Source organism: Lucilia sericata, unplaced genomic scaffold (genome assembly GCF_015586225.1).
Source record: "Lucilia sericata isolate MDLA Ls3-8-SP2 unplaced genomic scaffold, ASM1558622v1 Contig000005F_arrow, whole genome shotgun sequence".
NCBI classification, from domain to species: Eukaryota; Metazoa; Arthropoda; class Insecta; order Diptera; family Calliphoridae; genus Lucilia; species Lucilia sericata.
Window position 1 is genome coordinate 460012 of NW_023994046.1, and position 27383 is coordinate 487394.

At 29.3% G+C, this 27383-nt stretch overlaps 1 protein-coding gene across 5 annotated transcripts in view; it reads right to left on the minus strand.

The window, feature by feature from the left end:
• LOC119600553 (disintegrin and metalloproteinase domain-containing protein 10) overlaps positions 1-27383 on the minus strand; it is a 162376-nt gene that overhangs the window by 11581 nt on the left and 123412 nt on the right. For all 5 annotated transcript variants that reach the window (XM_037950861.1, XM_037950841.1, XM_037950852.1 and 2 more), the window contains 4 exons: positions 15643-16016; positions 11650-12727; positions 8527-8667; positions 4763-4887 (listed from right to left, as the gene is read on the minus strand). In XM_037950861.1, the coding sequence (XP_037806789.1) occupies positions 4763-4887; positions 8527-8667; positions 11650-12727; positions 15643-16016 (1718 nt within the window). The remainder of the gene's footprint in view (positions 1-4762; positions 4888-8526; positions 8668-11649; positions 12728-15642; positions 16017-27383) is intronic.

Below are 27383 nucleotides of genomic sequence, written 5' to 3' on the forward strand. Positions count from 1 at the left end.
TGAAGTGGACTTAGTATGGGGGATAGGGTCAAATGAGGCCCGATCATTACGAAAATCAGCAATGTCATTAAGACTTATATAAAATTAAATTTTGCCGATTTTTGGATTAATACAGAACATTTAACATATTTATGAGCTCAAAAGCCTATTCGGGTGCTTTAACCATTTTCAATAGGCTTCATCCTTGGGTCAAAAGGAGAGTATGTGACAAATTTCATCTAATTACCTTGAAAATTGCGACCTATAGAGTTTACATGGACACACATTCGGACAGACAGACTGGCATACGAACGGACATAGCTAAATCGACTCAGAAAGTGATTCTGGTATACTTGACGGTGGGTTTAGGTTACAAATATCAGAACAAACGCATAATATCCCTATAGTGGTGTAGGGTACAAATACGCCGAAAATTAAATTTATATTGAAAGAAATATTATAAGAAAATATTATAACTTGAGATTAAATAATCTTATATTATAATATAAATGTTGCAGTATTATTGTAATATACTGTACAATGTACATGATAATAACAATGCACTATGTATTTTCATGCATATGTATGTATGCATGTGTGATAAACTTTAAACCATTAATATTATGTAGATGTCGTTGTAAACAATAAAAAATTACTAAAACTTTCACACATTTTAAATATCAACAAAAAAACAACCTAAATATTACCAGAATATAAACATAACTTTCGACATACAGATACACATGGTTTCTCATATTATAGAGAAGAGAAAATGTTGTATCCAAGAAGTGTCTACATCCATTGTATGATGATATAATTGTATTGTTTTTATAGAGCGTATGGGTGTGCATAACGGTCAACTGTTCAATATTGGCCTGTTTTATAACACTCTCATGTACACACACACATAGATTTACATAAATTCTGTATGTGTATACATGTTTGTGTGTGTGTGATGTCTGTGCCATTGAATTGGAAAATTACATTGAAACGTTTGTTGACAAAACTCTAGTTTACACAAACATTTGCGTTTTCATTAAAAGTGAAAACTAGGTTGGTTACCTGACTGTCCGTCAACCCAACAGACATCCAGACTGGAAAACAGACAGTCGCATGACCAGACATGTTGCCTGCCACTTTGCCAGCCTTTCAACCTGATGTCCTGGCAACCTGACAGCCAATGTACATATTTGTATGTTATAAATTGATGCTTCAAATGTTTGCTATACATTCAGCAATACATTCGTTCATACATACATATGTAGATGTGTGCAATTGTGTAAGTGTGTTTAAATGCATGAATAAATGTTGTTGGATTTGTCGTAGGGGAAAAATTGTGTATGTGTATAAATGTTGAATGTAAAATGAAGTCAAGGGTGACTCGAATAAATATACGCTATCAATGGACTATAAATACAAATGAAATAAGAAGAGCAGCAGCAACAACTACAACAAATACTGCAACATTTAAAGGTAAATACGTTTGTATGTATGACAAATTTTTGTAACTAGTTGTTTTTCATTAAAACCATCACAGTTTTTGTTGTTCTTGTTTTATTTTTTCCTACTTGTTTGGTACCTAAGGGAAATTAACTATTGTTAACAATAAAAACAAAAAGTTTTTGTTGTTGTTGTTTGTAACACATAGTTACAAGAGCACTTGTAAGCCTTGAGTTTTATGTTGGCTTAAACAAAATTTAAACAACAACTTGCACATATTTATTAACAACAACATCAATCTGACCACCCAGACGTATGAGTATTATTGCTTCAATTATTATTTTAAATTCAATTAAATATAACGTATACGCCACATACATTTTATTCTCTTGTAAGCGGAATAATGAACGAACGCATGGATTAATGACAAAATAAAAATGTTCACATGCAATTTTAAATTAATTGGATAGCAAGTCAGCAGTTGTGTTATTATAGTTTCGCTTTTATTTTTTTTTTATTTTCATATGTAAATATTAATAATACTTGTTATGTGTGTGTTTTTAACAATGTATGCATGTTTGTTAATTTATGTAAATTTAAATTTTTATTTCACATGAATGAGTGAAATGTATATCTGTGTATTGTTTTTAGCATATTTTTTCTGGGAAATACATTACAATTAAACGTGTATTACAGCTTAATTCTGCACTATATGGTTTAAATTTGAGATTTTTTACCAAATAAGATCAACTAACTAATTAATTATCTTGAGTTTTGTTTAAAATCATTCAAAATTTTGTTTATTTTTTTTAATATATGTATTTCATAAGGAATTATTTACTCGATATTTCGAAAAAGGAACCGGGACTTAGTTATAGATTGGGCTTCAATAACTTTTTACAATAGGTTGATATTCTAACAACTCCTATTCCAATCAGCTTCGTTTTGAATTCAACTCCAAACTTCCAAAAATGGTTGCAAAAACATGTTTCTATATATAATGAATATTACATTATTTTAAAACAAAATAAATTATTTTTTTCGTAGAAAAAAATTATTCCGGTTATATGTCCTTATAATAATAATGGAGAAAAAATATGAAAAATATAATAACAGCACAACAAATAAACATAAAGTCAACACAATATGAAAATGTAATTAAACTCAATAAGAGCTGAACAGAACAAAGATTGTAGGAGAGATTATTTGTTTGTTATGTAAATTTACATAAATACATCATCCCAGTAGTTTTGTGAACATTTAAATGTATCCCATTTAAAATAGTATTTATCCCCGGTAATACTAATCCTTGGTACACTAATCGAATCAGATACAATTAACCTCTGTCCGTCCATGAAAAGTTTATAAACAAACTACAAGACGCATTTTTAAAATTGTCAACAAAGTCCTTAAAAGACAGAAACAATTCAGTTATCCTGAACTGCTGGAATATACAATGTATGTGCTTGCTAGTGCGTATGTGTGTGGGAGAAATATAGGCAAAGAGTAGTAGTTGTGATAAGTATAAAGGGAGCAATAACAAATATTAATGTTAAAGATACTGATGACATGTATATGTATCTGATATCAACATATACATATGTACACATATGGAAATGTATATATGTATGTAATAAACACACATGAAATTACGTAAATATAGTTATAGTTATAAATTGTAATTTACACACAAATAAACACATACAAACATATGTATGTGTAACAGTTGAAAGTATCATAAAGATCAATTTTATATAAAGGCTATAGACCTACATATATTTATTTTTAATAAATACTGATGTAAACCTTGTTTGTTTATTAAATACTTATACAAACACAAGAACAAAATAAAAATAATAACAATAATTATGATAAAAGTAAAAATCCAATAAAAAAATCTTTTTAAACTATAAATACTACTTTATGTATAAACTTATCAATCTTTATTTATGCAGAGAAAAGTTTTTAATTATTAAAGTCTTTTTATATTTATTTTGTAATTGTAATTGTTGTTGTTATTGTTTTATTTTCAATATTGTTGTTGTTTTTTTACTATTTTACTTTTTCTAACTAATTTAGATTTTAGAATACTTCAATGGTTCAACTAAGACAATATTATTGTAAATTTGCATTTAAAATAATAATATTACATATTAAATATTTATGCTTGAGAGAAAATGCAATCAATCTGCTTAAAAATACATATATATTATTAAAATTAGAAAAATTCTTTAAAATCTACTTTCAATTAAGAAAAATTTTAAATTCAATTAACATTCATAATGTACTATTGTAATATAAAAATTACATTAATTTTATTCCGCTTAATATTACTAAAAACTTAAATATTTAATTTAATATAACGAATTTAAACAAAATGTTAACCATTTACCAACAAAAAAGTTAAATATACATAAAATAATATTAATTATACGATTCTTTTACAATTTTTAAGCCTGTCCCTTCCAAACCTCTTGCTCACTTTTTGTCGAAATGTGATTATGTGAAACACGATAATAAATGTAAAATTGTATATTCGAAAAATTCGTTAAATGAACAAAAACAACAGCCCACCGCAACTTTCTCCCACAAAAGAAGAAGCAAAAACTTTATTCAGACATTCTGTATAAAAACCCTCTTACAATTTTATAGTACTTTTGCAGAAATAAAAGTTTTGTTCTGTATTTTTTTTTTGTGAAATTTTACGTTTTTATGCTGAAGCCGAAATGGCTGAATGTAAAATTTTTGTATTTTTGGTATTTTTGTTGTTGGTTTGGTTGGCTGAATGGTTGCATTCAACAGAGTCAACCAATTTATATGCGGACACAGGAAATGAACAAAATGAAGATATTGTTTGAATGTATTTCATTGTCAGACTGCACTAGAGAAAGAGAAGTGTGAAGGGGGAAATATGGTTGTTTTTACTATTGATGTTGTGTATGGTTAGCAGCCAGCAAGTCCGTAATGAATTTTCAAGATCACAACGAAATTTGTAATTGTTTTTTTTTTGTTTTCTTCTTCCTGTTTTTATATTTAAACAATAAACAGAAAACATAAAATAACAACTGCATTTTATGTCCAATCAGTTTATTTGCAATTTACTGTACAATTCTACATTTAACCAGCAGTATGGCGTATGAGTGTGTCATTAATAATTCATTTACAAAAGCGTGAATACGTATGAGTAATATGTAATTTAATATTTATACTCTACAACTGTTAAAAAGAAAAATGTTATTTTTTCACGATTTTAAACGTTTTCAATGTTGAAAGGAATATTTAAAGTATTAAGTAAATTAAGTAAATATTTAAATTTTCCATTAGTTTTAATTACAACACTTACCCCATTCTTTTCACAAACACCGCCAGCATTTTTCAAATCACCAGTCCATGCTAAGCCCAAAGTACCCATTTCAAAATCTCGATAGGTGAACATATAAGCCAAACAAAAAGCATCGTAATCCTCCTCTGTAAATGAGAAATGAAAGAGAAAATGAGAACTCCTTTACTTACATAAGTATGTATATATTGTAAATTTAATGGTTTCAAAATGTATTTGAAAAGAAAACCAAAATGTATAGAAATTATTTATGTGCATGTACAAGTACTTATTGTGCATAATTCCAAGAACTAAAAATTTAGTTGTTATACAACATTTATTCTTTTTAACGTAGTTTGAGGTATAAGTTCATACACAGAGAAAATTAATTAAGGCGAACAATTTTGTATGAACAGATTTTATCATCTTTGGATACAAACAACCAAATTTTCCTTAGGAAACATATTCTATCATAAAAGAAACAATTTCGAATGAGTAATAAATACTTGAGTCGCTTATGATGTTCTAGGTCTCGTACTTTATTAATATTCAAAAATTATCCAAACATAAATTAAGAAATATCTTATAATTCTTTCCTTTTACATATTGTATTTCTTTCATCCTTGTCATGTTTTCAAAAATCTGTTCGAAATATGCACATGTACATTTAAAGACATGTTTAATATGTCAAAAACAAACAATTCTTATCAGTCATTCTCAATTATTTTGTCCGAGATTTACATATATGTAATGTTTAAGGTTTTCTTCTCGTTTTTTTTCAACTGTAGTAGTTTTGCATTTTCTTTTTATGTCCTGCATATTTTCCAATAAAGATTAAAGCTTAATTACATTTCAGTGAAAATGTTTTTTTAACTTAAATCCTTGTATTGAATACATTTCGGTAAATTCAATTAAAAATTTCAAGAAAAATTAAAAGAAAATATAATCGTGTATTTATTTAAGCTGTTTATATTTTATTTCCATAAAAGATTTCTGGGAATTTGTTTTAATGAAATGAAAATATAAATAAATTGCAGTGTCATTTTTCCACAGTTTCATAGAATTCATATAGAATTGCAGGCAGTGAGTAATTGTAGGTCATAAATATTATATGAAATGTTATTTAAAAGTTAATATTTCTGCTAAAAGGAGAAGGCTTTTTGGGCAGATATTTTAATTTAATTTATTAACTAATTGCTATTTTCTTAAAGAAACATTTTGAGTAGCTTTTTGGTAAAATTTAGTTTTTTAAACAGTTTTGTTTATTTTTCATATATTTCAAAAATTTAACTTGTTTCATTTAGTTACCTAAAAATATTCTTTGAATTTTCAAGAAAATTTCTTAAATTTTGTTCTATTTAAAATTCCATTACCCAAGTATTGTGCTAAGGATTCAAATACATTTCGTTACAATCATTCTGTTGTTGTGGTAACATTTCAAAATGTGTAATTGATTTTGCCAAGAATTTTCTTTATGTTCGACTATGTAAACAATTTTACTTTTTACAAAAAAGAACACATTCACATAAAATCTCAGTTGAAATTTGTACGTGCTGCAGTAAAGAAAACATGAAAGTGATATTACAAATACAATACATACACATGTATGTATGTACATTAGGGTGGCCCCAAAATGGAAATGGCTGATGTCTCCATCGAAAATTAAAATTTAGTTCATTGTACGATAGCCTTTCTCAACATTTTTGTTTTGACGTCAATATTTCGTGAGTTAGTATATCAAAGGTGGTTTTTATGATTTTTTTTCAAATTTCTTCCAAAGGATTGATATGAAATCTGGCTATCATATGAAAGTACCTTGAGAAAGGCTTTCAATTGCATATCAGACCTTGAAATTTGAAATTTTAAAACTTTTCGAAAAATATTAAGATTTTAACACAGATAAATTTAGCATAATGTTGAAATTAATATATAATAATCCTTTTTTTAAACTAAATCTAAAATGATTGTTCAGTTAAAGTGGTAGTTCACTGCGCGCAAACAGTCAAGTAGATTCGAAGAGACTCCGTTTTGACCGGACCACTCCATTCGTCAGATGTATTGTTGTATGGTATTAGATCCAGCCTGTAGCAGTGAGAAATCTCAGGATATCATTAAGCTTAGATCCAGATATTTCACCAAGGTTATATAAGAAGTAACTGCCAAGAAAACGGCTTCTTTTAACGGATAGAGCAGGACATTCGCAGAGAAGACCGTTTCTTTCTTTTCCCCGTCTTTGCAACTGCGACAATGTTCATTGAAGGGTAGCCCAAGACGGCTTGCATGTCTGCCTAGCACCAAGCGTCCTGTTATTACTACTATCAATGTTGATACATCTCGCCTACTTTGGTTTATAAGGAGTCTTGTGCGTTTTTTATTGAAGGAGGGCCACAATATCTTGGCCACCTTACATGTGCCTAGGTTATTCCACCTATTTTCAGCCTTTTGAAGATAGAATCTGAGAATACTACTCTTGATAAAACCTAACGGGGTTGCTACTGGAACGGCTTTGGAGATATCAAGAGCAGATCCCGTTCTGGTAAGCTAATCTGCGTGTTCATTTCCATAATAGTCCCTATGCGCAGGGACCCAAACAAGGGTAATGTCAGACAGGCGACCCAGCCTTGACAGATCTTTCTTGCATTCTAGTCTAACTAATAGGGAAGTGGTAGTATAAGAATTTAGTGAGACAAATGCCGCTTGACTATCGACAAAAATTCCTATGTTGCCTCGAATATTGACGTCATGTAGTACATACACTACAGTTGTTGGGAAGACGGTGGTATAAGTATATCTATACTTATTCCAGCTTCTTCACAGAAGACACAGGAACCAACACCACAGTTCATTTTAGAACCATTTGTGAACATTCTGGTGGTATATTCGCTCGGTAGGTTACCCCTACACCACTCGCTCCTGGAAGGAACTCTGACTTTTAAAACTATCATAATCCGTATATGGGGTAATATAATCTGATTGTTGGTTCAAGATTGGAGGTGATTAGCTTAAGATATTAGAGAGTCTATTTGTTCTTGATTTCCAACCATATGGCCATAATATTCAGATCTATAGTAGGATGTGCTAGTGTTCAGAGCTTCTGAAGGACTAGTTCTTAGAGCACCTGTTATACCAATGCATGATGATCTCTGAGCCTTGACATTGTGATATTTGGCACTGTTCGATAAGGGTATTTCACAGATCTAAAATACTTTCGAATTTTACTTACCAAACTACTAAAAGTTCTCGCACAAAGTATATGTTAACTTTTGTTCAAGACTGTATTTAATTATAAGATTAAAGTAAATATTTTAAAATATACTATGAAATAATATCTAACAATAGTTATTTATAAAATAAATGTAAATAAGAAAAAACTAAGCTAAATATAAATATTCAGTAAAAAAGTGTATTTTTATGAATAAATCAATTATTTTCCCAACCAGGTTTCGTGATTAAACTATAAACAATTTAATGGTTATTTTTTTTCTTAACTATTAAATAATTTCCAATAAAAGTGATGCCACAAACACGAAAAAAACTCAACCGCAAGATCAACACACAAATAAACTCTATAAATTATTTTATGCAAATATTAAATTGTAATTAATGAAAATAAAATACTGAAAAAAAAATAAAAACTTTATTGATTTTTGATAAACATAAAAACAACACCCGGATAAATGAGTAAATATTTGTAGAAAAAATTGTGTAAATGTAATTGAAATACGTGAAATTGTAAATGTAAAAATTCAATTAACTTATTGAATGAATTCGTAATATGTGGAACTTACCTGAAAATAATTCTAAAAATTTTTCAACACCATAATTGCCAGGAAAACGGTATGAAGGATCTTTGACAGCATTCATATTGTGGACTTTGATGCGCTTAATCATGAATGTAATATTGTCCGCTTTGCCATCATTGTTAAAATCTGCGAAATGTAAAAGAAAAAATTCATATGAAAAATAAGCTAAAAAAAAAGTTTTAAAAAAAATAACAAAAAATCAATATAGAGTATTTTTTAAATAAATATAAATCCGATTTTATGTCAGAGAGATTAAATGTATATTTTTTCTTATCATTGTTTTCATTCCGAGTATTTGTTGTAAACAATAATACACACTAACATTCACACAGATAAATAAAAATTCATAAAGATACTTGCATGAGCAAGAGAAAATATAACATCTCGGCAGTTCGCAGAGGCAGTAACAGAAGTAAGTTTAAATCACTGTTTAGATAAAAAAGCTTTAGATTTGTGAAATGCACTTTCCTCAATAATCTAAAAATGACGATTGTGTTTCTCGATTGATAAATTGTGGTTATAATCAGAAGATCGGAAGCTCAGGGGTGAGAGCTTCTGTTTCAGTATTGTTTTCTTGGGAAGGGTATATGTATAAGTAATTTGTAATTTCTATAATATAATTTTCTGATTATTTAAAGGATTCTTATATGTATATAGTAGAGTTGATTAGGCCATATGTAGATATATCTGTCCGCATGTCTGTATGTTTGTCTAAAATTTGTATGAAGACCCCATATATCTTCGGGCAAAATCCATCAGACAAGCTTTCGAGAAGTTTATTATTTAAAATCGCTCCATAAATAACGGAGATATAAACAAAATTGTAAGACAACCTCTTGTACTTAGCTTGTTTATAAAATCTACATCTATCTAGCTACATGTTAGAGCTTTGTTATTGCCAAAGTTAGGGATAATAAATTGTACAGGGATGGGAAAAAATATTAAATTTTAAAAATTTAAATAATTCTTTTAATTCTTAAAAACTAAAAACTAGTTTTTATTGATTTAAACACAATATGGTAAAGGGCATATAAGATTCGTCACAGCCATATATAGAACTCTTTTTGGAGTATTTCAACTAGTGAAATGAATGGCTACATATTATGTATAAGATGCAAATCCACAAAACCAGTAAATGAATTCATTTCAACCCACAAAAATTCACTAGTGGCAGTCTAATATCGTCGTTGTCTAACTAGTTCGTCGTACTAAAGGGTAGTAATGCTTTTGGTTAAAATAATGTCCTAAAGTAATTGATTATTTTTTTAAATTCCAGGGAGGTTAACTATTTATATAGTTTATATACAGAAAGAAGCTTTAGTGATTGTTTTTATTTGGAAAAAAATATTACAAAAAAGACCAATTGACCTATTTGTTGATTACGATTTTTTGGAAATTGTAATTAATATATTTCCTTATAAACATTTGCTTTGTATGTCTGTGGTAGTTGGGCAATTGTTATAAAATGTGATTTTGATTCGTTTTTGTGTTGAACTTTTCATTATACCACTATAACCAGCAGTTTGGTGGGACAGTCCCGAACTAACTTTTTAACCCCTTTCCACGAACTGCCGAGGTGACTAGTTATTTTAACATGTGCTTGTCCTACGAGGAAGTTAATCGTCATCCCATAAATTATGAAGAGACTCACAAAAAACTTGAGTTTGTTATATAAGTGTACACTCTCTCGCTTACAAAGGGCAACTAAAGTGGCGATTATCTTCACCCTCGTTTACAAAGAGTACATCCGTGGCGAAAGACGAATTAGAGCCAACCAGGTGGTTAAACGTTAGTGGAAATCACTGTCTTTTTCGGATGCATTGACTCTTTGTTGAACTTCTGGGTAGTTATACAAAGATATTATGGATGTGTATAACCGATACTTTAAAGTTAACCAATCCGTTAAATATTTTAGTATTTCTAAAAATATCAGCAAATCAAAGTTTTATGCAAATTGTAATCATCGGTTCTTACTGTTCTCCCACATAAAGTCCGACAGGAAAAGATATAAGGCCTTATTCATAAACAACATATTATTTTATAATAGGTTTATAAAACAAAATTTCCATACTAAATTTGATTTATAAACCATTTATAAAATAAAAATTAGTTTTTGAATAAGGTCTATAATGTTTATAATTTACTTTTAAACATAATGACGTTTTCATAAATAACTTTTACATAAACATACAAAAATCCTTTCACCAAATTGTTTTGAAATTGGTCTATGTTAGATCATAGCCTACAGATCCTTTCGGAAAATTAGTTTTTCATTAATATTGGAATTGAGGTAAAATTTGATATACATAGCATAGAAAATAAGTCACATTTTAAATACACTCATAACTTATGTTCGGTATCATGTGGTCGACCATGACCGACTATATTTTCTTACTAGGTTACTTTTTTGAACAAAAAAACTTGTTGTTGCATGTTGTACATACTACATGCAGAATATTCACACGTATGTACATACACATGCAATTGCACGCATTAGGCTGGCTCCTTCTACTGCAAGACCGGCATAATCGAATAAAAGTCGTTTTGAGAAAAAAGTGACTTTAAAGGTTTAATGTAATTTTACTATTTTTAAATAAATTTTAAACAAATCAAGGGATTTGAAATATTTTACCAGATTCAGATAGAAGAGGTTAATATGTTGCAAATTTCAAGGTCTATTCTATTATACATATGTATATATGTACTTGCATAAATTGAATACATATGTACATAAAAAATTGAGTTTGTATTGTTTTGTTGTTTACTCCGAATATTCAGAATAAATATTTTCCTTGGAGGTCGGATGTGCTGTTTGTTTTTAGTTTTCTATATCTAGAGTAAATATTAAAAATAGCAAAACAAATGAAATATTTGCATTGGGTTTAAACTTTGGTTTCAGCTCAGCTAAGGTTGATATATTTTTTTTATGTGGTTTTGTGTGAAATTGCATGCAGACAAAGTTGAAATAGAAATGAAAATCTAAATCTAAATTACCTATAGTACTAAATTTTAAACGAAAAAAAAAATAGTTTGTTATTCATATAAAACATGTTTTTTTAAAACTATTTCTATTTTATGTTTTTGTACTCATTTATTTAATCCTCTCACCTGTATTCTTATATATGGCATTGGCTCGCTGGACATGCCTTGTTATTGCCTCTATGCTCGCCTCATCCGAGCCCATCTTCTGAAAAAACGTATGATCCGCCTGCAAATACAGCATGCAGGTTATTTTGCGATCATACAAAGATTTGCCGGAATTCGTTGAATCACTTTGGCCAAAATCACCATTGCCTCTATTGCTCAGCAGATTGGTCATTAGCATGCTGTTGAAATTGGGATTATGTGGATTGGGTGCCATCATGATGTCGGGATTATAGTTGTTGACAATTATGTTGGGCTTTTTAGTGGCACCATTTTTAGTAATGATTTCCACATGGGTCTTGTGGATGGGACGATCGTTGCCCATGAAGATGGTGGTCCAATTGTTGTTAAAGAAATTGCTGCCATCGCTGAAATCATCAACACGGTCGTAGGAGGAGGCTGATCTGTTGCTAGCGTTGGTATTCTGGTTGTTATTATTGTTGTTGTTGTAGGTACTAACAATGATATTTTTGTGTTTTGTATAGGTTTTTCTTATGTTATTGTTGTAGGAATTGTTAATGTTGTCTGCATTGTAGTTGTTATTGTTATTATTGTTGTTGTTGTTATTATTTGGATTATAATTACTAACAATGATATTACGGTTGCGGTTGTACTTGGTAAACGATGATGATGAGGCTGAATTAGGCTGTGCAGTTGCAGTGGATGTTGTTGTTGTAACTGTATTATAAGTTTGTTGTTGCTGTCCAGCATTTCGCCACGTTATCACAGATGCTTGTTGTTGCTGTTGCGTTTTACGCAATTGTTCTTCCTTATTGTTTGTATTTGTATTAGTATTTCTATTATTATTGTTATAATTATTTTTATTATTATTATTATTATTATTATTATTATTATTATTATTATTAAAGTTACTCGTAGTTTCGGTTGAGGTGGTTTTGTCTAAAGGACTAAATGTTTTCTCATCATACTTTGAATGCGGATTATCCGCATTATGAAAAATACTGTAGTCATCATTGTAGGGAACATCTAAATCCAACGGTAGCGGCGGATCCTTTTTATGACCATCACCAGATGAAGCCAGCTGTAAAGAAATGGAAACGTAACCGACATAATAAATGAATACATAAACGAATGAATGAATTAAAACAAATGCATTGTAAAATGTAAATGAAGGTGCAAAAGGAGATTGAAAATTTGAATAAAGCTTAAAATGAAATGAATTTGTCATCGACTTTATTACATTTTTTAATATAAAATGAAGAGAAGAGTTTATTTTTCCATTTGCCCGAGAAAATCTACTTCTTGCTGGTGTATGTGTGCATTTTCGTTTTATTTTATGGCTGCTGCTCTTGTTTCCATTATATATAATTTTTTTTCTTTGAAGTGGTTTGCCGGGTTTAATGGTTGAGGAGGCTTTGGTGCCGTAAGTACTCTCAACAAAAACATAAATGACATTTTAATTGGATTTATTTGGCCAAAAGAAAAATTACCCTTCTGCAATTTTCATTTATAGTCGTTCTAGTAGATATACTTACATTCATACAACAACAAAATATTGCATGAACTGAGTCATTTATTCATTCATTTTCAAGTCTTTCAACGTATGTTTTTGTGTGTGTTGTTGTTGTTTTTTAATATTTACTCATTCTTACTTTCAACAAAAATTTATTTTCATTTCTTTATCATCACATGGTGTGGTTGTTGCATATTTTATATAAAAGTTAGAAATTGCAACCACAACCTCTAAAATTGTAACGAGGTAGTGGACGAAGTGATTATACTTTAAGGCGGGCTAAAAGATTATATTACAGTATAAGCTGATCTTATGTTGCCGATTATTTCTATGTTGTGTGTCCTTTTCTTCTCATATACAAATGATAAAGTGTTTGTATGTGGGAAATATTATCATGACCTTTGAAAAGTTAGATAAAACTCCACCCGGGGACCATTATGGTTCATTGTGAATCCATAATAAGTTAGTTTTAACTAAATCCCTAATGTTGGTAGTTGGCGTTTTAATAGGCAACTTTACTAAAATTTAAATTTTTAAACATTAGCTTTATTTTGTGAAATATGTACCAAATGACTTCCTATTACTTTTGAGTCCATTTAGAAATATAAGTTTGTATGCAATATTAACCATCAACTGGTAATTGCTGCAATTGCTGAAATGAAGAACCCATAAAACTGTTCTAAATCGGTTCATTTTAAGTCCCCACTATATAAAGGAATAGAAATATCAATTGCTTTAAAGTTAAACTACTAAAAATAGCTTTTTTATGGGATTTTATTAATGATGGGTTTATAATTTTATGGGATTTTATTAATGATGGTTTTATAATTGTCAGCAGATTTAATATAAGTCCTACTTCGAAAATAACATTATATACAATTACAAAATAATGCCCAATTACTCATTAAAAGTAATTGGTATTGTAGTTAATTATTAATATAATCGTAACCTCACCAAGCGTAATGAGAGCCGATACTTTTATCTACTGAACCTCTTCACGTATTTATACCATTTTACTTCTCTTTTTATAAAAAAATGTACTGTTATTGGCATACCATAAACGTGCTTGATTTTCATAAATTTAACTTTTATTTAACTTTAAATTTGCTTCAAAATTAAATAAACGTCAATCGCATTTCACGTATTTTTTACATAGAAATTATGTAATTTTTCCTTTTGCTAACTATCGTTACAAACGTTTTTCGATAAATTCAATTTAAAAATTTGAATCTATTGATTTTATTTTCACTTCAAATATGTAAACGAGCTTAACACTGTGTGTGGGTGGGTGAGTGCTAGTATAGAAGTATATGTAAATTGCTCTCATCAAACGTATTCAAACATACTTTCAGCTCTAATACTGGATTTTTTCACTCTCCCATCGAAAAAAAAATTTAAAAATGAAAGAAGTGAAAAATGCTTGACTCTATTATGCAAATTTTTGTAAATTAACTGTCAATCAAAATAAAATGTGTATAAAGACCAGCAGCTAAAAATGAAACAAGAAGAAAAAATCATACATTAAGAATAGAACACAATAAAACCAGAAAGGAGGTAAAGAGAGCGACGGAAAAGGATATGTGGGGTAGAAATTAAACACCCAAACATATACCCAGCATTGGTTTAACGCACATTTAAAATTGACAAATAGCACCGCTCAATGACATATAATGAAACTACACTTTTTGCTGTTTTCAACTTGTAGTTAAAAGGGAATGAATATGGGAGGGTGTTACGGTGGAGGTAACATGTACAGTGACTTAAATATCAGTCATGGGGTCGTTGTTGCTGTTGTTGTTGTCATTGTTGTATTACGACAATAATGGTAAGCAATAATAATGTAAAATAAACACGCTCTCTATAATAAAGTAATCACACGCTCAACTTAAAAAGGTGGAACACAAAAATACTCGTACACAACCACAAATTTACAGGAGCGCACATACACACATACACCAAACAATTTTACATTTACTCACAATCCATACACATGCCCTGAAATATCCCAGCAAAATTACAAGCAGACTATATAATCCTTTCATTTAACAAGTCACAAGTAGTCTACTGTGGGGATAGTTGTGATTGTTGCGTTTATAAGATGATCAGTTCCACTAAAGAGTAGAACTAGTTACAAAGCTAACAATTTAAAAACATTTGAAAAGTGAAAAGCACTTGTAAGTGTTTGCTGGGACATTGTAAAAATCAAGGTTCAGGGCACTTATGTATAAAAAAAATCGTGAACAAAGCTTGTACAGAAATGTTCCTTTTTAAGTGACAAACTGGAAAAAAAGATGAGAAAAAAGTGGCGATAAATTAAACAAGTGAGAAGAAAAGCGTAGAGAAATCGTGTTATTGTCTTGATAGTGACAGTAATTGGTAAAATGCCAGCGAAACACGTATAAGAGCGACATACATGGAAGTACGTTCAATATTTTGAAAACATAAAATTTATTAAAATTTAAATGTGATTATTTAAAGATTACCTCTTCTGGCAGCCATCTTTTCGAGCGTTTTTTATACAATTTTACTTCGTCTGGTGTCAGAGGTTCATCTTTATACCCTCGAAATTCTTCGCCATTAGACTTTCTTCTTTTCAGCTCGTCCAGTAACATGCTGCGTCTAAGACGTTCACTGGCACAATGTTCGGCCGATGATGATTTGGTGGGTTCCTCAACTGCTGGTTTACGCATGTCCACATCACTTAATTTATAAATAATGGTGTGTACACCGGTCTCATTCAACTGCTGGGAATATCTGTGAGACGGTTCAATGTAGAAATTTTCTGTAGGTGTTTCAATGGTACCATCTAACAGATTGTCCTTGGTTAAAATAGCATGTACGTGCGAATTTTCATCATCTGAAATAAATGAGAAAATGTAAATAATATGTTAAAAAATAATTTATAAAAATTTTATTAAATTTGTTTTTTTTTTTTTTTTTTAATTAAATCAAGATTTCATTACTTATATTATTTATTGCCTTTAAATATCACTTTATATAATGATACAATTTGAAACCATTCACACTTTAATGAAAAGTAAACAATGTCTTTTTCTTCTCAGAAGTGCTTAATTTTCATTCCTTTACGGTTTAATGTTGTTTGACAAAATCGGAAAAAACAATCCCCAATTTTTATTATGGCCAACACAAAACAAACAATCGAAATTGATTTACAAAAGAATGGACAACAGAAAAAACAAACACTGACCTCTACTCCCCCACTCCATATTCTCAGCCACTTGTCATTTTTCTCATTCTTGCCACAAAAATAAAAATTGATGCCACAATGCCAAATGAATGTGCAAAAAAAAGTAAGTGAAATGAAGAGATGAAAAATAGAGATGAGAGATACTTAAGCCAGAAGAAATGGTACTTTTTAAGTATTTAATTTGTTAGAATGTAAATTGTTATTCCTTTAATGACTTAATGAATATCGGAGTTAAAATTTTAAGAAAAAAATCCTTTTTATAAAGTTTAAAATTTAGTAAAAGAGTAAAATACCAAAAATGTACCAACTTTTTTTTAATAAATTACAACTATACAGAATTGTCCATTTCTTGACTAAATAGATTGAATTCTTCTTTTACTGTCTCGGTTTATTGTTCTGTTATACCAACTGTAATATTTGTATAACAGAAATGAAACGGATTGAAAAGTTTTGCTTTCTTTTAACAGTGAGTGCGGTAAAACAAAAAATAAATTGTCAATACCAAAAAGAAACAACAGCAAAAACAAACTAACAAAACAAAATTCCTTAAAATAATTCTGAGAAAAATGTTTAACATTGTTGTATCAAAAAAAAATATTTAAAATCAATGGCAACAAGAAAAACAAGGTTCTTGAGAGTTACTGCAACCCAAAAAAAAGGAAAACGAAGAGAAAGTAAAGAAAAAACTATTCACAGTGTACCATAAGAGGAAACCCAAGAGGGGAAAGAAATTGGCACTGTTATAAAAAAAGGAACAAAAAAGTTTATGCATTAAATCAATTTGGCATATAACAATAAAAATCCCCCGAAAAAGCAAATATAAATTCTCATAGATTTTCTTTGATTTTTTATGGGGATTTTCTTAACATTTTTACTTTTTTGTTTCACATTTTTTGCTGTTGTTGTATTGTTGCTTCATTGTTTTGTTGATTGTAAACATTTTCTGGCTGGTGTTACTGCGAAATCCCCAAAAGTAAAAAAGAAAATAAATAAATTCTTTAAGGATTCAAAACCCACGCAGAAACACCAACTACTGCTGCAACTTAAGTCTTTTGAACACACATTTTTAACCTCCGTTTGGCGGTTTTTTGTCTTTTATAAATAAATATTGCCTCAACAGCAACAAAATGGAAAAAAAAGTGCAGTAGAAAAAAACTTATTATCGAGGACATGACTTTATATTTATTTCTTTTACAGTTCTTTTTTTTTTTTCTCATATTCTCGTTAATAATTTTTTATTTTGTTTCTTAAATCGATAACAAGAATTTATGGTTTATATACAACCAACCCAACGACTGACTGAGAATCCATAGCCAGTACAATATTGAAGTGCACTAAAATTCAATGCATTTTTATAGTTTTTTTGGTTCGTCTTCACTTTTGTTCCATTTAATATCTTGCTATCTACTTACTAAATGTTGTACTTATAGTTATATATTATAATGCTATATAAATTCATACATATGTATGTAAACAGTGTTATAAATAAGTATTCGAACATTATTTAAGAAACTATCATTGAATTCTTTATTCCAAATTTTTTTTAAGGAATTTTTTGTAGAAACTTATTAACTATTTAGTCTTGTGTTTAGTGGAAAAAAAAGATAATTTAAAATTTTTCAAGTTTTGGTAATGAGTAATGCAGTTAACAAATACATTACCTGGTAATGAGTGGGCGTTATAAATAACATTATTTTATTATCTTGAATAGGATTTATAGCTAAATGTCTATATCGTTTGTTTTCACCCAAAAATAAGCACTTCCATTTTACCAATACTTCTTGCCTGTTACATTTTTCCTGGGTAGTTACTCCTCTAATTCAAATTAATACTAAAGGTAAGCAACCAGTCAGTTAAAAAGGAAGCAAGGAAGCAGGCCATGGTAATGTCCAACTCCCTTTTACTAGATCGTTTAAATCAATTGGCTGGAAATTCCATTTTCCAAATTAAATTTCACAATACAACTTTTGTTGCACACTGTTTCGTCCTTTATTCGTACACCAAAGTTGCTGCTGCTGCTTTTGTTATTAAAACTATAGTTTAACGTCTTGTTTTTTTGTTTAATACACATTTAAGTATCGTGTTGAAAATACTCATTTAAGTGGCAAGTTTTGTGAAAAAGGGGGGAGGGGAGTGAAGTAAAACTTTTTAGTATCAAATAACACGTTAACCATTGATAAAATACCACAAATCATTTTATAGCAAACTATAGCTAAATTTTATTTCACTTCTTATTACTTTTAAATTCAAAAGAACGAGGGTGTTGGATGCAGCAGGTGGTGGTGATGAAGGCGACTAGGGTGAAAATACATTGATACTTATTGTAAAATAGTGGCAAGAAGTACAAAAGAAACGAAATATGTTTTATGATTTTAATCTGTGTATAAAATGTTTTTCACAATTTATTATTTCATATTTATTCAAAGTATAAAACATTTGCCCACAAAAAAGAAAACAAAAAAGGAAACAAGAAAAATGTAATATTATTTGGAGTGGACAAGAAGGTTGAGATTCGTTTAGTTTAAGAAATTGTTGAAACTAAGATTTTTTCAAGCAGCTACAAATGTTACATGATTTATAGCAAAAGTTTGATTTTAATATAAACAAAGCCGAAGAGGGTTTCTTCCTTTTTTGGCCTCAAAACCAAACCAAACAATGAAAATTGTAATTGTTACTCTTATATTTTTAAAAATTTGAAATATATTATTTGTTTACTTACAAACCTATAATTTGTTAAAATTTAGTAAAATTTCTTGACTTTTTTTCTGAGTGTATAACAATTAGTCATATTATTAAGTGAACAATCTAAGTATGTGTTCAGTTGAATATATGAAACCATTTAATAGGTCAGTTAGATAAAAGTGGTTAAACAATTTCTTAATTAAATACTTGCCTCCTTGAATAATTATCATTTTAGTAACTATTGGAATATCTTTACTACATTTGTATTAGCTACTAAGAAAGTTAATGATACATCATTCAAATTCCAATCTTGTCATTTGTTACACATTTGTAAACTTTATTCCCAATATAGTACTTCCGTCAACCGTTCAATTTTTCAAGTCAATTTTGTTACTTTTTCATATGCCGTTCTCTTCATATGTATGCTTCGTTTTCTATATCTTTCACTGCTTTAGTCTTCATTGCTTAATTATGTGCTTAATTAATATTCTTAAGTGATACAAAATCTAATTGTTCACAAATTCTTTTCTCACACAAAATAAAAAGCGAAGAGTTGGAGAAAGCAAAAAAAAAAAAACATCATGGAAAAACTTTATAACTTTGTTCTTAATGAGTATAAATGTGTATGCGTGTGGGTATGTGTGTGTGTCTATATGATTGTACGTGTACGCTCCTTTTTTGTTTTAGACATTCTTCTAAACAACCACAGGAATCTTTATATTTCTGTACTTCATTTTATTCGTCATGAACAAATGGAGAAATATAGACAAAACTACAATCATGTGAATCATGCAAACACACACGCACTTACTCATAGATACATTAAAAAAAAACCTCAGATAAAAGTTCATATTTACAGTATACATACGCATACGACTATCTACAGTGAATGACAAAACAAAAGAACACTTTTTTGTTGCTTCTTAAATAATAACATTACCATGAAAACTTAATTATAATTACATTTTAAATATATTTTAGTATTATTATAAAGTTGTAAGTTATACAATTTTTTAAAAATCTAATTGAAATAGATAAATCGCATTTTTGTTGCATACTGTGTGCATAGCTACTGCTAGAGGCATGTTTGTTTTAAAATTTTTCCTTTTTTTTTCCTGTTACGCCACAGAAAGATACAAAAAATTGGATTTCATATACACACACTCATCTACGTACGTGTAAATATATCCTTTTACACACACACACACCCAAACAACATCTAAAAGTAAAAAAGCAAGTAATTTTTTGTGTAGAGTATATGAAAAAAGTATGTGTTGGTTTGTTACTTTGGTTTAGTTTGGTTGCGTTAGAAAAAAATTAGTTGAAGGAAAAAAAAATCCACAGAAAAAATGCTAAATAAATAAAATGCCAAGAATTCTTTGCAGAGCTTTAATGTTGTAAAGAGGAAAAATAAAGCAGTGTTGCTTGTGTTTTTATTCAGCTAAAGTTTTAGTTAAATAAAACGTTTAAACGGTTACTTAAATACAAAAATATAAGCAAATATACACTTCTATGTAAAAGTCTATACACACACACACACTCATGTGTATTTACCCATTGATGTAAGAGCAAAATAATCGTTAGAAATACATACGAATGTATGTATGTATGTATGTATGTATGTATGTATGTATGTATGTATGTATGTATGTATGTATGTATGTATGTATGTATGTATGTATGTATGTATGTATGTATGTATGTATGTATGTATGTATGTATGTATGTATGTATGTATGTATGTATGTATGTATGTATGTATGTATGTATGTATGTATGTATGTATGTATGTATGTACCAAATCACACAATCCCATACACATGCATACATATGTATGTATACACAACAAGTACACTTGTATATATGAGAGTGTATCTGTATGTATAAAGCAAATATTGCATACATATAAACTTTATTAACTTGGCTTAGTTTAAAGACACACTTGCTGTATGTATGTATATTTAAATACATTAGTATGGCCCCCATAACTATGAACAATCATAAATCAAACTTGTACTTCCACAGCTGAATCAAATGATTTGAGAAGCAGCTATTTAAGGGTTTTCTCAAATTAATTCAAAGTTTTTGATAAAAAAATGGAAATTTATGGTTCTCTCAAATGATCTTTTACGCTATACTAAAAAGTTACATTGTTAGACTATTAATTTGAATAAAATATCTACATATATATACTTATTTGTTTTTCCCGGCCGCTTTCTGGATTTGGATATCCACCACAAGTACATATTATTAAGAAAAATCTTATATTCTCTTAATTTCGCTCCATATATGATGGACAGCCCTATTGAAATAATATATATTGCATATATTCACAAAAACACAGAGACAAAGAGTGCAATACAGCAAAAGCGCACCAACAATATTAACGGTTTCCCAGGTAATTTTAATATGGGGATTTTATTTCATTTTTATAAAGATGAATGATTTTATTTGTTAGTTTTTTTTTCTCTCTTTATTACAGTTGTTAAAATAACAGTGTATTTATATATTTCTGTGCATGAGTTTTCATATAATATTTACAAATACATATAGAAAAGTATAGAAAATCCCATGTGTGTTAACTGAAAAATAAAATGGAAATTAAGTACATTCACAGACAAATATACTTGTGGATATGTATGTATGAATGTATGTACAAATACTTGTATTTATTATTAGATATTATACGTGCGCTTTAGAATGAACTCTTATTGATAGAAAGCACGTTATATATATAGCGTTACATGTAATGTTCCCCTACTATATAAAAACATAAAAAATTATAGATTTCTTTATACTGATAGCTCTTGTAGAAGTCCTGATTGTACAGTTTCAAGTTCCGACAATGATTCGTGACCAATTCTGCGTTTAGCTGCTGAGCTTGAGGAATATTGGACAAAATTTGATCGTTGATGATCATATTTTGGTCATGTTATCTTTGTGATATTGTGTGACTATTACAACGACAAAATGATCAGTCTATTCCATCAGTTTTTTACACTATTAATCTATATATTCTATATTCGATATTTGATTGAAGCAGTTAAAAACTAAACTTAACGGCAGAGTTCAGAGCAATTCTCTACTAATGCAAATACCAATTGATGTTCTCCAAATATCTATAATTTCACGAAATCGTAAATTTTTTAGTGTTAAGCCGCAAACAAATATGTTTTACCCAAACATCCTTAGAACAAAATGTATGTTTTACATGCAACTAAAAAAGAAAGCTAATTAATTATCTACATACTAAATATGCAGTTGAATATGAAACCATAATCCCCTAATAAGAAACTTTAATTCACTATATGTGAATTATTATTAAATAATACAATAAGACAATAGTTTAGTTAAATGTTGAGAATTGTTTTAATAAGATTCATCTAGAATTAATTAAATAATTAAACACTTATGAGGTTAATTTAAGAACTTAATAAAGCACATTTGAGTTCTTATTGCTTTAATTTACTTAATAGATGTATGTAAGCATGTGTAAGTACAAATAAGTGCTGAAGTATAAGTATGTATGAGTAGGTTTTATAAATCACGTTTCAACGCTACACATATGTATGTGCAAAAAAAATAGTAATACATATAAAAACAGGAGTTCTCAGCAGTTTTACAAGGAGTCAAAGTAGCTGTTTTCCAAAATATTAACTATTTGTATATTGAAGTAAGTATACGGAAGTAATAATATTTTCTGAGTTTAAAGTTAATAATTTTGTGTAAATTTAGTTTTCAAACTGAGCAAAAACTGACTTTTGCTTACCAACAAAAACAACTTACTTTTCAATAACTACTTCAAACCCTCTGCATTACTTAGAAGAACTCTAGTAATGACTTACAAATTACTACATATATCAGACTTGTGCTTACCAAACAACTTACTTTTCTATAACTACTACCACCTCCTGCATTACTTAGAAGAAATCTAGTATCGGCATCCGAAAAAGACAGTGATTTCCACTAACGTATAACCACCTGGTTGGCTCTAATTTGTCTTTCGGCACGGATGTACTTTTTGAAAACGAGGGTGATCATTGATCATTATCAATGTAGTGTCCCCTTTGAAAGCGAGAAAGTAAACTTAAGCTTTTTGCCTGTCTCTTCGTAATCTATAGGGTGGCGATTGACTTCCTCGTAAGACAAGCACATGTTAAAATGGCTGGACAGTCGGTAAGTGGTATGTTAAATACGTAGTTCGGTACTGTCCGGCCGAACTATTTAGATATGTCAAGATATGGGACTTTATTAACACATAAAAAACAGATAGTTTTTATCAGTTTTTTTTTTCAAAAATTCAAGAAAAAATTTTAAAAATTTAAATTTCTATTTATTACATTTATGAGAATTATACTGACTGTATTTCTTGCTCTTTAAATAAAAGAAGGAAATAGTGAGATAAATAAATATAAAACAAGCTTATATGACCTAAAGAACTGATATTAACAACAACAAAAATCACATATAAAACGGAATCACAACAATGGCAAAAACAAATAAAAACAAACAGAGAGAGAAAGTAAAAAATAACAACATTTGTTCATGTATAAAAAGAAAAATAATTGAAGTACATATTATAATGTTACAATTCTAGTCTTCTTAGCCGTTTAGTTTTTTTGTTGTTGTTACCATTGTTGTTTGCAACTCGTATGTCCTTTATAACTACTAACATATATTTCTATTGTACATAAGGAGATTTATGTACAATATACAAATGTATGCATTACATAATATAAATAACTATACAAATAAACATACACGAATAAAAACGAATAAAAATATTTACTCATACTCAAAAGATCATATAATTTCAGTGTAATTTTGTTGTTGTTCTTGTACTAGTACAAATGGAGAAAAAATAAGGAAAAAGTTGTGTAACTAAAATAACCAACACGCATTTTCGTAATTTACTTACAAGTCTACAGAATGAAATTTAAAACATTTGCGAAAGTAAAGAAAAATTAAAAGAGGACTTTCATACAAAACAACACATGGCTGCTTCCCTTTCAGTTGACCAAAGGGCTGTAATATAGTGCACTGATAGTGGGGGAGAGAGAAAGTGAGTGCATTAGAAAAGTTCCATATAACATTTGTGTGAATATATACTTGTATGTATGGGTGATAATAATACTAACTGACACATGCATTCTTACATAAGCAGAACATACTTACAAACATACATTTACTTATGAACTACTCATACAAATAAACAAACAAAAATTGTGTGTGTACATTTCCTAAACTCAGTCATAAATCTGTTTTCACTTTAATGACTACCGACAAGTCCCTGGTACCACATGATGCAATTTTTTTTCTTCTCTTAATTTTCATTTTTCTTCTGATGAAAAATTTTTTGTGAACATTTTTATGCACATACGGACTGGACTCATTGGTGATGTGTTGTTCATGTGTTTGTATGTTTAAATTAAACCAAAATACACTTACATGCTTAGAATTGTTTAAACTTTATTACACACATTCATACTAAATGCAAAAGGGTCAAGGAACTCGCATGTCATTTCGCAAATTAAATGCATTTCAGGAAACAATGACAAGTGGTTAAAGTAATTTAAGTGGACATATTTAACTTTGTAACAAGAAATTGTGCAATGTTAATGGACATTTTAATGCTTTGTGAAATTTAAACATGTGAAAACTTTTAATCACATAAATTTCTTTAGAAATTTTTAAATGTTTTGAAGATTTCAGATGTTTTTTCTCAAATCAAATTATTTTTAATAAACATTGAATGTTTCACATATAAATTGCCCCCGGAGGCATGTTACCTTGATGAAAGACGTCATTTTGGTGTTATTGCAATCCCGTTGGAAAGGGCGCTAGCAGTATCCTTATCTGCCGGGAATATAAACTAATGATGATCAAATGTATCCTTGGTCTTTATTTGCAATAATTTTACATGGGGTCGAACCAGAGAACCCACGGTATTTTGCAGAAGTGATTCCTTTGAATTTTCCCTTTTTGTCCAGGTATGTTCAGGGCTTACTCTGTTCATACCATATGTGTGTTCTCTGTGAGTTAGAACAAAGTCCTCGGCATATTTGATGGATTCATGTTTCGGTCTAGCGAATACGTTTCTAGGTGCTGTTGCCGAATCAACAGAGGCCATCCCATCTGCGTGGTTGTAAACGGAAATGATGTTTTTGCATCTCTAAAGTTAAGCAACGGAGAGTTAAGTACTCGAGTAGATAGCTCGAGTACTTGAGCAAAGTGCTTGTACATGGGATGGCAGAACCCTGTACAAAAATTGCCACCTGCGTGTAAGAAGCACAAAGGGGCGGTGGTGAATCGTCTAGTTAGCTCACGCTGTGGTGTTCACGTAAAGCACTTCGACATCTTCACATCTAAAATTACTCCATTTATATATATACATACATAGTTTTCCATTATAGATCTATATATAAGATCTTCTAAAACTCTAAAACTGAAGTCAGCTTAAGAGTTTTACCTAACTTCAACAAAAATTTTGTAGTTGCACACCTTCTAAGTGTTTCATGTTGTTGCATAAGGAAAGGGAAAATATTGCTAAATTGTTTTTAATTCCTTTAATGTGTAAATATAATATTTTCTTCATTTTATCTTGCAACATGCTGCACAAAGAAGATGAAACACAGGAATTTGCATTGTGAATTCATTGCCCCAGTAAAATGTACAAGTTTTGTCATCAATATGCATGTGCAACACATATTTTGCATTTTTTGTGAGTTTTTTTTCATATTTATTTGTAATACTTGTAAAATAAGCAAGTATTTATGCTAAATACTTTTAAGCTGTGCATGTGCTTAACTAACTAACACAAAAAAGGAGTTTATCCTTGCAACAACAATAACAAAAACGTCATTGGCGTTGATGTGTTGGTTGACATGTTTATGCTGATGAGGATGATGACAATATGGATGGGAATGATGAAGGTGATAACCATTATCATTTCTATCATGCATAAATTCTTCTACTTTAGACTAAATATCATTGGAATAAAAAAGCTTTTGGATGACAAAAGGAAAAAAATTCACAACAAAGTGGGAATTTAACATGTTTTCTGGAACGACAAGGAGAAGTTTATTTAGAAAAGCAGAATATATTAGGGTGCTGTTAGGATAAGCAAATATTTAAAGATTTTTCACAATTTTAAATATATCTCTTGAAAAATTGTCTTTCTCTTTAAACCACCCTAGTGTTGACTTAAATTTGTTGCTTTTATCTATTGTTCTTTTTACTTTTGAAAATTGTTAATATTTTTCAGTTTATCTCAAAATGTAGCAGCATTGTAAACTGTAGAAAAAGATACTCTTATCTTTCGTGAACATATACAATTTCAAATAAGGATTGAATGTTGTCAACAGGACTAGTGTTGTACACGTATAACTAGAATACTGTTGAACATCTACTAACACGTTAACAAAATATTTTTTGTGATATTTAAAAATCCAATAGATTAAAATGTAGTTTACATTTCCTCTGTATTTTTCTTATACAATATCCTTGTTCTGTCATTTTTAAATTCTTTTATCCTGATTGCTTTCTTAATTTTTTCTTAATTTCAAGGTTCTAGCTTTTAAATTTACAACTAGTTGAAAGTGTTTGGGTGTGTGTCTTTGAGTGTATGTATGTAGATACAAATATAAACGTCCTTGACCCTTAAATCCCTTATTCATATTCATATTTATTTTTATACACATTTTTCTTTTTTTTTTTTTAAGGCGGACCATAATGCTTTTGTTTGGCTTAAAGCCTGCTGCCAGGCTGACGACTTGAATGGCTTACACTTTCAGTTGTTGTTCCATGTGTCCTTGTTGTTGCTGTCGTGTGTTTTATTTTGTTTTGTTCATCTTAGTCCTGTTGTGCTATGTTGTGCCTCTTTTCCCATTCATTCATTGTAAATTCAAGTGCGATGCCATAAAATGACACATACCACAAATGACAACCAATTGTTGTTTTTATATTCAACAACAAGAATTGACAAGAAAGTGAGCAAAAAACAAAACAAAAAAAGAGGTATCCAGCAACAACAACTGTATTCGAAACACAAGATGAAGAAGACCTTTTACATGCTGCTGCATAAAATTAATTACTCACAATTTTCCTGAATATGTAATCCTGAGAGCATACAGAATCATATCCACACAAACCTATTTACATACATACATATGTATGTATGTACGTTGAACTTTTGTTGTTGTACACTAAACATGTTTCGTTTATGTAAGTCTTTTTATACCTCATTTTTTTCATCCATAATTTCTTTTTGTGTATTAGTGGAGGAAAAAAGTTAACCTTTACGTATACATACATACATCCATAATATTTTATTAG